At 22.8% G+C, this 13,214-nt stretch overlaps 1 protein-coding gene across 4 annotated transcripts in view; it reads left to right on the top strand.

The window, feature by feature from the left end:
- LOC122508952 (semaphorin-1A-like) overlaps positions 1–2,895 on the top strand; it is a 440,531-nt gene extending 437,636 nt beyond the window's left edge. For all 4 annotated transcript variants that reach the window (XM_043622643.1, XM_043622640.1, XM_043622642.1 and 1 more), the window contains one exon: positions 2,579–2,895. In XM_043622643.1, the coding sequence (XP_043478578.1) occupies positions 2,579–2,895 (317 nt within the window). The remainder of the gene's footprint in view (positions 1–2,578) is intronic.
- The last annotated feature ends 10,319 nt before the right edge of the window (positions 2,896–13,214 follow it).

The following is a 13,214-nucleotide window of genomic DNA, read 5'->3' as shown; positions in this document are numbered from 1 at the left end:
TAATTCGTGTCTCCTTTGAAATTATTTTATTATTTTTATTATTTTTAATGTTTAAATGTTAATATGAAATTTACTATAATATCAAATCTTACTACTCATTAATTGCAAATTAACTTTTATCATTATTCATATTTACTAACGTTATTGTTTTTAACAAAAGTTCACAATTCATTATCATGGAAAGGAAAAAATATTTTTTTTAATATTAATATATTTTTTACAACAGGGTTGCCACAAAAATTTAATTTCGATTTTTTCCCTGACCCTAAAGAATATTCTGATACACTCTCAACATTATTACCTAAAATTCTTCTTTAAATTAAACAGAATTGTTAGTTAAGCATATAAAAAATTCTGATTTTCAAAGATTTTAATTTTAAACACTTTTAAAACAATTTTTATTAGAAAATTCTGCAAAATTCAATTATTAAAATACAAAAATAAATAGAATCCAATTTACTGAATAATTATATATTTTTTAAAATTGAATTCCAATATAGAATTTCATCAACAATTTTTTTAAATAATTGAATACTTTCGACGAATTTTAATAAAATTTTTAAGAATAATTACATTTTTCGAGGAATTTCATTAAAATTATAATAAAAATAATAGAAATTTTGCAACGAGTTTTATTATTTATACAAATAATTGAAGTCCTGATAAGAATCTTATTCTTTATAAAACTAATTGAATTCTTGGGAAGAATTTTAACAAAAATTTTTAAGAATAATTGCATTATTCGAGAAAATAATAATATTTGAATTCCTGCAAAAAATTTTATTATTTATGAAAATAAATGAATTCTTCTGAAAAATTTTATTACAATTTTTAATTAATTCCTCAGAAGCATTTTATTTATTTGTGAAAATAATTGAATTGCTAAGAATTTTATTAAAATTTCTAAAAATAATGGATTTCCTGACAAGAATTTTATTATTTATGAAAATAATTGAATTCTTGCGGAGAAATTTATTGAAATTCCTAAAAATAATAAAATTTCTTACCAAGAATTTTATTATTTATGAAAATAATTGAATTCTTAGGAAGAAATTTATTGAAGTTTTTAGAAATAATTGAATTCCTAAGAAGAATTTTATTATTTATGAAAATAATTGAATTCCTGACAAGAATTTCATTATTTATGAAAATAATTGAATTCTTGAGAAGAAATTTATTAAAATTTCTAAAAATAATTGAATTTCTGAGAAGAATATTTCGATATTTATAAAAGTAATTGAATCCCTTACAAGAATTTTATTTCTTATAAAAATAATTGAATTCTTGCGAAGAAATTTATTAAAATTTCTAAAAATAATTGAATTCCTGACAAAAATATTATTACTTACGAAAAAATCGAATTTTTGCTACAAAAAAAAATATTAAAATTGTGTTAAATAATTAAATTCTTGATTTCTCGTGAAAAATTTTTATTATTTCTGAAATTAATTGAATTTTGATAACGAATTATATCAACAAATTTTTAAATAATTAAATTCTTTCGACGAATTTTAATCAAATTTTCAAGGATAATTACATTTTTTGAGGGAATAGAATAAAATTTCTAAAAATAAGTAAATTCCTGACAAGAATTTAATTATTTATGAAAATAATTGAATTTTTGCTAATAATTTTATTCAAATATCTAAAAAAAAAATTGAATTCCAGAGAAGAATTTTATTATTTATGAAAATAATGTAATTATTACGAAGAAATTTATAAAAAATTTGTAAATAATTGAATTCCTGTGAAATTTTTTGAAAGTAATTTAAGTTTTGACAACAATTTTATTGAAATTTTTGTAAATAATTTAATTTTGGAGAAAAATTGTATTATTTATAAAGATAATTGAAATTTTGTAAATTTTTAATAATTTTCGAATATAATTGATTTTTTGCTCAGAATTTTATTACTTTTGAATTAATTGAATTAGAAAATTCAATTTTTTTAGTGTTTTAAACTAAAATTCTATAAATCTATTATTTTTAACAATTAATTGAATATATATTAAAAAATTTAACGAATTTTTATAAAATCTGAATGATTAAAATTTTTCAAAAATCTAAGTTCTATAAAATTTCTTATTAAAATAATTGAAAACTAAAATTTTATAAAATTTGAAATTTAAACTTTTTGAAGTTAATCTATTTATGAAAATTGTTTTAAAATTGTTTTAAAATTAAAATTTTATTAATTTTGAAATATTTACGTTAAATTATTGATTAAATAATTTATAAGTAATAATTTGATGATATTTCTTCAAGAATGAAGTTATTTAAAAAAAAAAATGATTGTCAGAAATAGAAAAAATTGGAGATTTTGTATCAGAATTTGTGGTAATTTTTATAATTTATAAGTCAAAGAAAAAAGACACCAAGATTTAGAATTTTCTTCTGAAAATTCAATTTTTTTTTTTTTTTGAGAATTCAATTTTTTCCAGTACTTTTAATAAAAATCCCTGACTTTTTCCTGATTTCCCTTAACCTGTGGCAACCTTGTAAAACATGAAGTTTTCAATTTTCCACAGTGAAAATATCAAAAAACTGACTAGATATTGAAATAAATCTCTATTTTTCAGGAGTTGCAGTGACACCGGTTGTGTATTCAGCACAAACTCTAACGGGAGCATTGGTGGGAACCTGTTTCTTTTCCCTCATAGCGGGATTCGCCTCTGGGTTTTGGTTTTCCCAAAGGCTACGAAGTGCGCCATATCCCGATCCCTCTGAGCAGAGGCAGCAGCTGAATCGACTGACAGAAACCACCGACTCCCCCGGTTACAACAACAAGTCAATAAATCTCGTTCTCAACGTGCCGCCAAAAAATCCAAACGGGAAGAATGCCAATTCATCAGCGGAGAACAAGCCAATGCAAAAGGTGAAGAAAACGTATATATGATACAGAAGACGACAAGCCGTCTGAGGCTTGCCCCCCGACCCAGAGGTTTCAAGTTCCTCCGACATGTCGCACTCTGAAAACCCCTACGAAGACGGGGCATCCGAGCACCTCAAGTCCAGGAATGACATGACACCTTGCACAATTTCTGGAAGCAGTTCAGAAAATAATCTCTACGCAAGTCCCGACTTTGAGCAATCGCTCAACAAGGGTTACAACTCGGAGATTAATCTGGATTCCTTGCACATGCAAATGGGTCAAATTCCCTATCAACAACATCAACAATATAAAGCCAGCTTGAGGCGAAAATGCAAAGAGGGCACTCTTTCTCAGGAAATTTACTCCAAAATGAATCGATCACACGCTGGCGAATCAGCGAGAAATTATTCGAATCATAAACTTGAATTATTGGATTTTTATGAAGAAAGTCCATCGCGCAGCGTTGCCCACGAGAAACAAGAATTTCGCGAAATGCACGAGCACTATATGGTGCCCACTCACGATCCAAATCGTGTCAGTAAAAAATCACTCTCCCTCTTCAATCCGCAATTCCTTCCCAATTTCAACGATATTATTATGTACGTTGCGCATAATGACGACAACAATAAAGACAGTCGACAATTATACACAGATGTCACGCATTTGCGGGATGATTTGGATTTTATGAAACCTGGCGGTTATAGAAATGACATGCTCAACACAACGCAATCTCAAGCGAATATTGATCCTCAGGATTATTTGGGCTTGAGGTATCCTCAAAACTCAGTGCACGAGGTTACGAACGAGGATATTTTTATTTTAAAGAGGGAACTTCGAGAGAGCACGTGGAAAGACAAGTATGATTTGAGAGACTGTGCGTCTTAGTCTTTGGCAAATTAATTCTTCTCTTTCAAGCCTTAAAAAAAAATAAATAAAAATTGGTCTTCGAGAAATAAGAAAATTTCTTTAAAATTTTTATCTACAATTTTTATCTACAAAAAAATCTAACAAAAATCTGAATAAAGATTGAAAAATCTAAATAAAGATCGTTAGATCGTCAGATCTAACGATCTTTATTTAGATTTTTCAAGATTTTTCACTAATTAGATTTAACTCTCAAGAGGGAGGGATCCGAATTTTTCACAGAATTTCCAAATTATTTTCGAGATTTTCGTAGATTGTATAAGAAAAACGGACTCTCTTTCTCTCCGGAGAAAAAAAGAGAAAAGTAGACACAAGAAAAAATTGAACAGAATGCGATCAAATTTATCTATGTTGATCATATTTAAAGTTTCCAGAGAGCAACAACATGAAAAAAAAATTTGTTATCTAAAATATTTAGACTATTTTTAAATGAAATTTTGATATTCTAAATGCAACACAATATAGCGATTCTTTTTTTTTCTAAAAATATTATTATTGTTTTTTTTTCTTTAAAAAAGAAAATTGTAGAATATTTCATTCGTCTGAAAACTTGAAGCTTTATTTCAAAATTCAGTCCCCCATTGAACACAAAGTTTTATAAATTTTTTATTAATTTCTATAATTATTACGGAAATTTTTTAAACGTGCCTAGAATCGTTAGGCAATTATTTAGTTAGATAAAATCAATTTTTTAAATTATTCAGGGTTGCCACGGAGGTCAGGGAAAAATCAGAGAATTTTATTAAAAATTGTGGGGAAAAAATTGTATTTTTAGAATTCATAAGAAAAATCAAAATTTTCTTGTCTAGAAAGCTTTGAAAATATTGAAAAAATTTTTTTATTACGCAAAAAAAAAGAATTAATTTTTCTTACATTTCTTTTTGTTTGTTTTATAAACTTTAAAATTACAGAAAAACAAATTAACTTAAATTTTTTTATTTCGAACAATATTTAAACTTTACAGAATACTAAATTGAATTTATTTAAATGAATTAATTTCTTGAAGAACTATTGAAAAATTATTACTTATAAATTATTCCATGAATAATTTCAAACAAAAATTTCAAAAATAATTGAATTTCAAAAGGTTTTAATTTTAAATTTTAGAAAATTTCGAATTTTGAATGAATTTAATTAGAAATTTTTTTGAACTTGAAATTTGAAAAATTTATATTTCAAATTCTTTTGAAATTAGTCGAAGTTTATAAAATTATTTAATTATTAAAAATAATTAAAGTTCTACGAAGAATTTTATTGAAATTTAAAAAATTATTGAATTCTTTTTCGACATTCTATTAAAATTATATTAAAAATTATTGAATTCCGGCAAAAAAATTTATTATTTATAAAAATATTTGAAGTATAAAATTTTTTAAAAACAATTGAATTGTTTGGAAGAATTTTATTAAAATTTCTGACAATATTTGAATTTTGCAAGAAAAAATTTATTAATTATAAAAATAATTGAATTCTTGATATTAATTTTATTAAATGTAAAAATAATTGTATTTTTCGAAGAATATTATTAAAATTTTTGTAAATAATTGAATTCCTTTGAATAATTTTATTAATTATGAAAATAATTAAATTTTAATTCAAATTCTTTTGAAATTAGTTGAATTTTTTAATATATATTATTTAATTATTAAAAATAATTGAATTTCTACAAAGAATTTTATTGAAATTTTAGAAAATATTGAATTATTTTTAGATATTTTGTTAAAATCGTATTAAAAATTATTGAATTTTTGCAAAGAATTTTATTATAATTATAAAAATTCGAAAAATTATATTAAAATTATATTAAAACTGTTTTAAAAATAATTAAATTTTTACGAAAAATTTTATGCTTCATAAAAATAATTGAATTGTTTGGAAGAATTTTGTTTAAATTTTCTGACAATATTTGATTTTCGAGGAAAAATTTTATTAATTATGAAAATAATTGATTTCCTGTTAGAGAAATTTCATTAAAATTGTATTGAAAATAATTGAATTCCTGCTAATAATTTTATTAAATATGAAAATAATTGAATTTTTCCAAGAATTTTATTAAAATTTTTGAAAATAATTGCATTCCTTCGAATAATTTTATTAATTATGAAAATAATTGAATTTTTTAAAGAATTTTATTAAAATTTTTGAAAATAATTGCATTCCTTCGAATAATTTTATTAATTATGAAAATAATTGAATTTTTTAAAGAATTTTATTAAAATTTTTAAAAATAATTGAATTCTTTCGAATAATTTTATTAATTATGAAAATAATTGAATTTCAAAAGATTTTAGTTTGAAATTTTTGAAAATTATTGAATTTGAAAGGAGTTTAATTAGAAATTTTGTTGAACTTAATTTGTATTTGAAAATTTCCAATTCAAATTCTTTTGAAATTAGTTGGATTTTCAAATATATATTATTTAATTATTAAAAATAATTGGATTCTCAAAGAACTTTGTCAAAAAAATTATTAAAAATAATTGATTTGTAGAAGAATTTTAGTTAAAAATTCCAGAAAATTGGAAATTACAAAAAAAATTTGAAGAAATTAAAGTCTACCAATTTTTCTAAATTATCAAATTTCAAAAAGGTTCGAAATTAAAAATTTTTGAATATCTTACTTCCTATGGAAAAATAAGAATCATTAAATATTTATCTGAAAAAAAGTTATATTTTCGTATAATTTTACAATATTAAAGAAATTCGCTGATAAAAGTATTAGATCTTTTTTTTCAGTATCTAATCATTTTTAGAAATGAATCAGCTAATATTTTTTAGAGTCAGGAAAAAATTCAAAATTCTGTCTCGGAATTAAAGAAAAAGAAAATTAAAATTTTTGTGGCAACCCTGTTATTGTATATAAATTAAAAAGAATTTAATTATTTTAAGCCATTATAAATGTTGTCGAAATTTCAAAATTTTAACGTATTTAAATTATAAAAGTTATTTTTTTTATCGATTGACTCTAATTCTAGAAATTGTACAGAAATGTTTTTATCTTTGGAAGTATATATTGATATTTTTTATTTTTTGAATAAAAATTACTTTACGTATGTTAATATGGAAAAAGTTGTGTCCACTGGGGAAATTGAAGAGATTTTGAAACCGAGATACGCTTAAAAAATTAGCTTTTTGCTATTGATTTGGACGCTTATCCAGAATGACGTTATGACAGAAGTCTAGGGCGAAAAATGTAGGATGTAATTGAAAAATGTGATACGATTAGAGGACTGTGTTCTTAGTAGTGGCCTGTTAGGTGCTTAGATCAAAACAAAAGAATAAAAAAAAATAAGGGGGCGTTGCATAGGACATAAGCATTCGCAGCAGATGAGGCGTGCCTTCCATGTGTATTTGTTGGCATTTTGATCTGTATAGAATTTAAAGGTATAAAAAAGAGGGGACTTGGGTAAGTGCCTCATTTTCGTTTCTAGAGAACAAAAAAAAACAACAAAAAATCTTGTTTAGTAAAGTAGGGACACAAAAAAAGTTCGAAGTTGTTATACGCGTGTTGCATTGAAGACAGATAGATAACGTAGCGCTTAATGTATTTTGTACAAGTTAGAGAAAAAAGCGAGAGAGATGAAAAATAGCGAGACGAATTAATATTTTTTATTTACGCTTGTGATACGTGCAAAAAAAAATTTATATACAAAAATAATACTACGTTTCTAATACTTGTGTTTAGTAAAACGAAAAACTTGTTTTTAGTTTCATTTATTAATCGTAAAACTCGGTGCGATGAAATATTTTGAATGCGAGAGCAAAAAAAAATACATGACGAATAATCCAGACGCAAGAACCGAATTTTGTAAATAAATATAGCGTTAATATCTTGCCGTCAAGAATATTCCAAGTGTGTAAAAGCGGCGTTTTATAGATTATAGAAAGAGAGATTGCAGGCAGCTATTTTCTATTTTTGGGGATGAAAAATATATTTACAAGTGCTTTTTCTAAAAGAAATTATAAATCAGTTGTACATAGAAAACTGGGTGTCAACTTTTTCAAAATCAAATTTCTAAATATTCATTACTCTTATAGCAATATTATTTTATAATGTCTCTTCGCTTATTTACGAAAAGAGTTTACATTTAATGTGTGAATTTTAAAAGAATTTTGAATTTCTATACCAATTTTTAATTTTAAAAGTCGACACCTGTGGAAAACAGTTTTTTTAGATCCGATTTCTGCGAATAGTGCTTGGAAATAATTTTTTCTGTTCTTCGACTTGAATTTATACCCCCATTTAGGTACATTTTGCTGATTTTTGAATTATTGAATGATAAATGTACACTATTAGTTGTAATCTAGACCAAACAGAATATATATAAAGAATGAAAATTGTGCTAGACTATTGAATAACTAAACGTGCAAATCGATCGAAAGTACTCATTTTAAAACTGATTGTTAATCGTGACCTTCTATTGAAAATATTTCAAATTGATCTTCGATTATATCATTTATCATTTCGCAAATGCTTTGTCAAGTATTAAATCGAAAATCCTGTATGGAAAAAATTAATTTACTTACTCGAGTGAAAATAAAAATTTACTATTTATTTTCTCGATTAGCTTTGAATTGGTTTTAAAACGAGTCACTTGAAAGAGTACATATTTTACACATTGTAGTATAGGGAATGTGTTTACTGATGTAAGTAATTTCGTTAATGAAATAGGTCTTATAAACGATATATATGAGATTATGACATTCCATTAAAAGCCAGGACTGCCAACCATAATTATACTGCGGTAGCATCTCATAAAATGTTCAAGTTTATCGATTCTAGAGAAATTTGTAGATAGTTAATATTAAATGAATTAAGCATGTATAAATTTATCGTGAAACATACAATTTAGTCTACTTCGATTAGAATGAAATAATGAAATGTATTATTACAATTTGACATAAAAAAAACACAATTAACATTTCCAGTTATCGCGTTTTTAATTAAATTCCCCTTTTAATACCTTGTAAATAATTTTTATCGACAAAACACTATTTAAGAGGAAAAAAATTCATTTTCTTGTCTCAAAATTATTTTTTCAACTGTAGACAAATTTTATTAGAGAATCTTTTTTAGAAAATTTTCTTTCTATTGAAAGAATTTGAATTTAATTTTATAAAAATTAATTCCATAATTCGTTTTTTATGAATTTATCAAACTTTTAATATTTAGATTTTATTGATCTGAATTTTTCGTAAAGTTTATTTTCTCTAAATTTTTAATTTTTAAGTTTTTAAAAATGATAATAAAAAATTTATTCACCGTTGGTGGCAGTCCGGGCACGCAATATGCTGTGCCAATGCGATGTATTTCATATTGTAAATAAAAAAGAAAAGGTAGATTATTATTTTTTACATAAGCGTATTATTTTAAAAAAAAGAATTTCAGTTTTTTCTGAAAAAAAGGAGAGAGATTATTTTGATGTATAAATTAACTTTATAAGAAATACTTCCCCCTCGCCTCTCTTCCGAAAGCTTTCGATGTCTCTTTAAATAATTTCTGTAAAGGAAGTCTTCTGTACGATGCAATTGAGAAAGTATCGTTCTCTTTTATAGTGATATGTAATATTTTTACAATTTTTTATAGCTTATAGATCATATTCTACATTTATTTTTTTATGATTTATACGATTTATGTATACAAAAAATGAGATTTATATGTTCTCGATTTTTTTCTACTCTCTGTTATATTTTCAATATTCTCAAGTCAATTCGATATTGTGGTTAAAGAAAACGAGATTTTTAGAATTTAATTCTTTAGTTGTAAGTTTCGACTCAATTCTCTGAGATTTTTCCAGAATTTAAAATTTGCAAAAATGTTTCAATATTTTAACATTTGATGAATGAAGATTAGAAATCTCAGAGATTTCGAGCAATTAACAAATTATCAAATAATTGACTATAGAGAATAATCTTTACGGGAAAACTGTCAAAGATTCTCTTTTCCGAAAATTTGAACTTTTCTTCACACACCGTGTATACCAATTATTATATACGTAACTGAATTCAAATAATTGTAAATGATGGATTTTTTTCAAAATCTAGAAATTAATTTTATTTGAAATTATAATTATGATTGTAAATTGTTCATCAGTCGTTGGAATTTATATCCTATTTTTTTACAAATTTTCGGAAATGATATTATTTTTCTAAAATTTCCAATTTCTATTCTTAATTTTAAAATAAATATTTAAAAAAAACAAGGCGAAAATAGGAAAAGATGGAAAAGTTGGAAAAAATCAAAATTAAAACTAACTTTGCAGAAATTTTCTTATAAGATACAAAAAAGAAAAAAACTTGATCTCCGAATTATCTGATCTTCTCGAAAATAATTCTCATGATCGGGGCAAATGTTAATAAAGTCATACTCGAAACTCCAAACAAGACTGAGGGAGCTTGTAAATAGAAAAATACTTTTAACGAGAGTTTGGTACCGAAATGAGATGTTATTTTGTAAATAATTAACACGCGCACACGAATCGTATTCACGAAAAAAAATTCTTATATACACTTATACACAGAGAATAAAAAAAACCAATAAAGAGATTTAATTCAAAAAACGTTAACATTTTAATGGCGATATTTAATTTTAAGTGATCATAAATACTAAAATTGTATATAAAATATAATACGCGAGAGATTTTATTGAAAATTGTGTAATATACTAAATTTGATGCAATGACAACAACGTAGTTATCGTAAAATGTATTTAAATTCATGGTAATGATTTTCATTTGTACATTCTCATTAAAAAAAAAACAAAATTATCATTTTTTTAAAAAAACTATTTCATGCTTTTTGTAGTTAATACAAAAATTAATTTTTCTTTATATTTTTATTTTCGAAGAAAAGAAAGGTCGTTTTTTTATAAATAAAAATTCTATTTGTTAAAGTACTTTTAGTAAACAAAATAATACAAAAAATTTGTCTAGTATTTTTTTTTGAATTTTCTTACTAAACGAAAACTTTTCACAATTTTACTTTTTTAAATTTTTCTCTACGTGAAAATTTTGTTAATCGACAATATTTCTATATTCGAGAATTTTTCCATTATATTCAAGTCTGATATATTTCGAAAGATCTGCTTCTTTTGTAGCTGCATCTCTATGTAAGAAATTGTAGCTTTAAATGTATAATCAGTGCTTATTATTTTTTTAATATGTCAAACCAGAGAAAAAGAAAAATTAAAAAATTCTTAAAAATCCCTTTTTGCGATTAGAATTCGGTAGTTTAGTTTTACGTAAAAAGGTTTAGCTAATTTTATCGAATGTACATAAAAAAAAGTGAATTTAAATAGAAAAAAAAATGCGGAACACTTGAAACATGTTGTGCAAGATAATAATTAATAATTCTTTAAATTCGAAGAAAATAAAAGTGATCGATTTGATATATTGTACAACTTAAGCGAAATGTTTTCACTGCCGTTACAGACTTTTTATTACAAAAAAAAAAAAAAAAATTGAAAAGAACTTTTGTCATGATGCCTACAATTAGATATATATGTAGAAATTAGTATTAATAATGCGATTAAACAGCACGAGCACTTATGAGTTTACATCTACACTTCTCATATTCATATCAATGTCACAATGTAATCCCGAATGATGATGAAGTGAAATAAATATAAAACGATAAAATTACTTGTAATAAATGACAAGTTTTTAATTTTCCCTCTAGTTTTTGAAAAATTCTTTCCTAATAAAATAAATTAATCTCCTCTTCTTTCCATTTTTCCAGGAGGAATTTTTAATAATGATCCGGGAAATGAATTTTAATAATTCAACAAAAGAACTTTTTCAACATTAAACAATTTTTAATTGCAGTAAAAAATTACTTGTCTTGTGAGATTTTAAAATTTATATACACTTCACTATATAAAAAGTACATTTTATAAAATTCTACACAAAATGTGACTTAAAATATAAATAATATATTTCAAATAGCAAACAATGTATATTCATTAATTTACAGAGTTGCCACGCTTTTGCTTCTTTTTTAAATAAATATTTAATCATTATTATTTTTTTATTGAAATTAAAATTCTTCAAAACATTTAAATTCAAACTATTTTGAAATTTAACAATTAAAAAAAAAAAGGTTATAAAACACGAAGAAACCGATATATATTAGAAAATAAATAATTTCAAAAAAATTTCATTAAACTTTGTTTAAAAAATTGAATCCTCACAATTTTTAGTTAAACATAGAAAAAATTCAAACTTTCAAAGATTATAATTTCAAACCTTTACAAAATTCAATTATTTCAATTATTTAATTATTTTAATTTCAATTATTTAAAAATAATTGAATTCCTCACTAACATTTCAAAATTTATGAAAATAATTGAATTCTTGGTAAAAAATTTATTAAAGTTTTTAAAAATAATTGAATTCCTAAGAAGAATTTTATGATTTACGAAAATAATTGAATCCTTGGAAAGAAATTTATTTAAATTTCTAAAAATAATTGAATTCCTGACAAGAATTTTATTATTTATGAAAATAATTGAATTTTAGAGAAGAAATTTATTAAAGTTTTTAAAAATATATAAATTCCTAAGAAGAATTTTTTTACTTATGAAAATAATTGAATTTCTGGGAAGAAATTTATTAAAGTTTTGAAAAATAATTGAATTCCTAACAAGAATTTTATTATTTATGAAAATAATTGAATTTTTGGGAAGAAATTTATTAAAGTTTTTAAAAATATATAAATTCATAAGAAGAATTTTTTTACTTATGAAAATAATTGATTTCTAGGGAAGAAATTTATTAAAGTTTTTAAAAATAATTGAATTCCTAAGAAGAATTTTATGATTTACGAAAATTATTGAATTCTTGAGAAGAAATTTATTAAAATTTCTAAAAACAATTGAATTCCTGACAAGAATTTTATTATTTATGAAAATAATTGAATGACTGACAAGATTTTCATTATTTATGAAAATAATTGAATTCTTGCGAAGAAATTTATTAAAATTTCTAAAAATAATTGAATTTTTACGAAGAATTTTATTAAAATTTTTTTAAATAATTGAATTCTCGATTTCTCGTGACAAATTTTTAATATTTTTAAGAAAAAATTAATTTCTGATAAAAAGTATTATCAACAAATTTTTAAATAATTAAATTCTTTCGACGAATTTTAATAAAATTTTTAAGAATAATTACATTTTTCGAGAAATTTCATTAAAATTGTATTAAAAATAATTGAAATTCTCCGATGAGTTTTATTATTTATGAAAATAATTGAAAACCTATATAGCAACCCTGTTAATTGAATATAATTAATATAATTAATATAATTTAATATAATATTAATTAAATAATAAATAGGTAGTAATAGTATTTAAATATACCTTTAAAAAGTAAATAATTTAAAAGTCGATTTCTTACAATTGTATGAATTTAAAATATTAAA

The sequence above is a fragment of the Leptopilina heterotoma genome, unplaced genomic scaffold (genome assembly GCF_015476425.1).
Source record: "Leptopilina heterotoma isolate Lh14 unplaced genomic scaffold, ASM1547642v1 Lhet_59, whole genome shotgun sequence".
NCBI classification, from domain to species: domain Eukaryota; kingdom Metazoa; phylum Arthropoda; class Insecta; order Hymenoptera; family Figitidae; genus Leptopilina; species Leptopilina heterotoma.
Note: the sequence above shows the minus strand (reverse complement) of the source record. Positions and strands in the feature narration are given on the sequence as shown.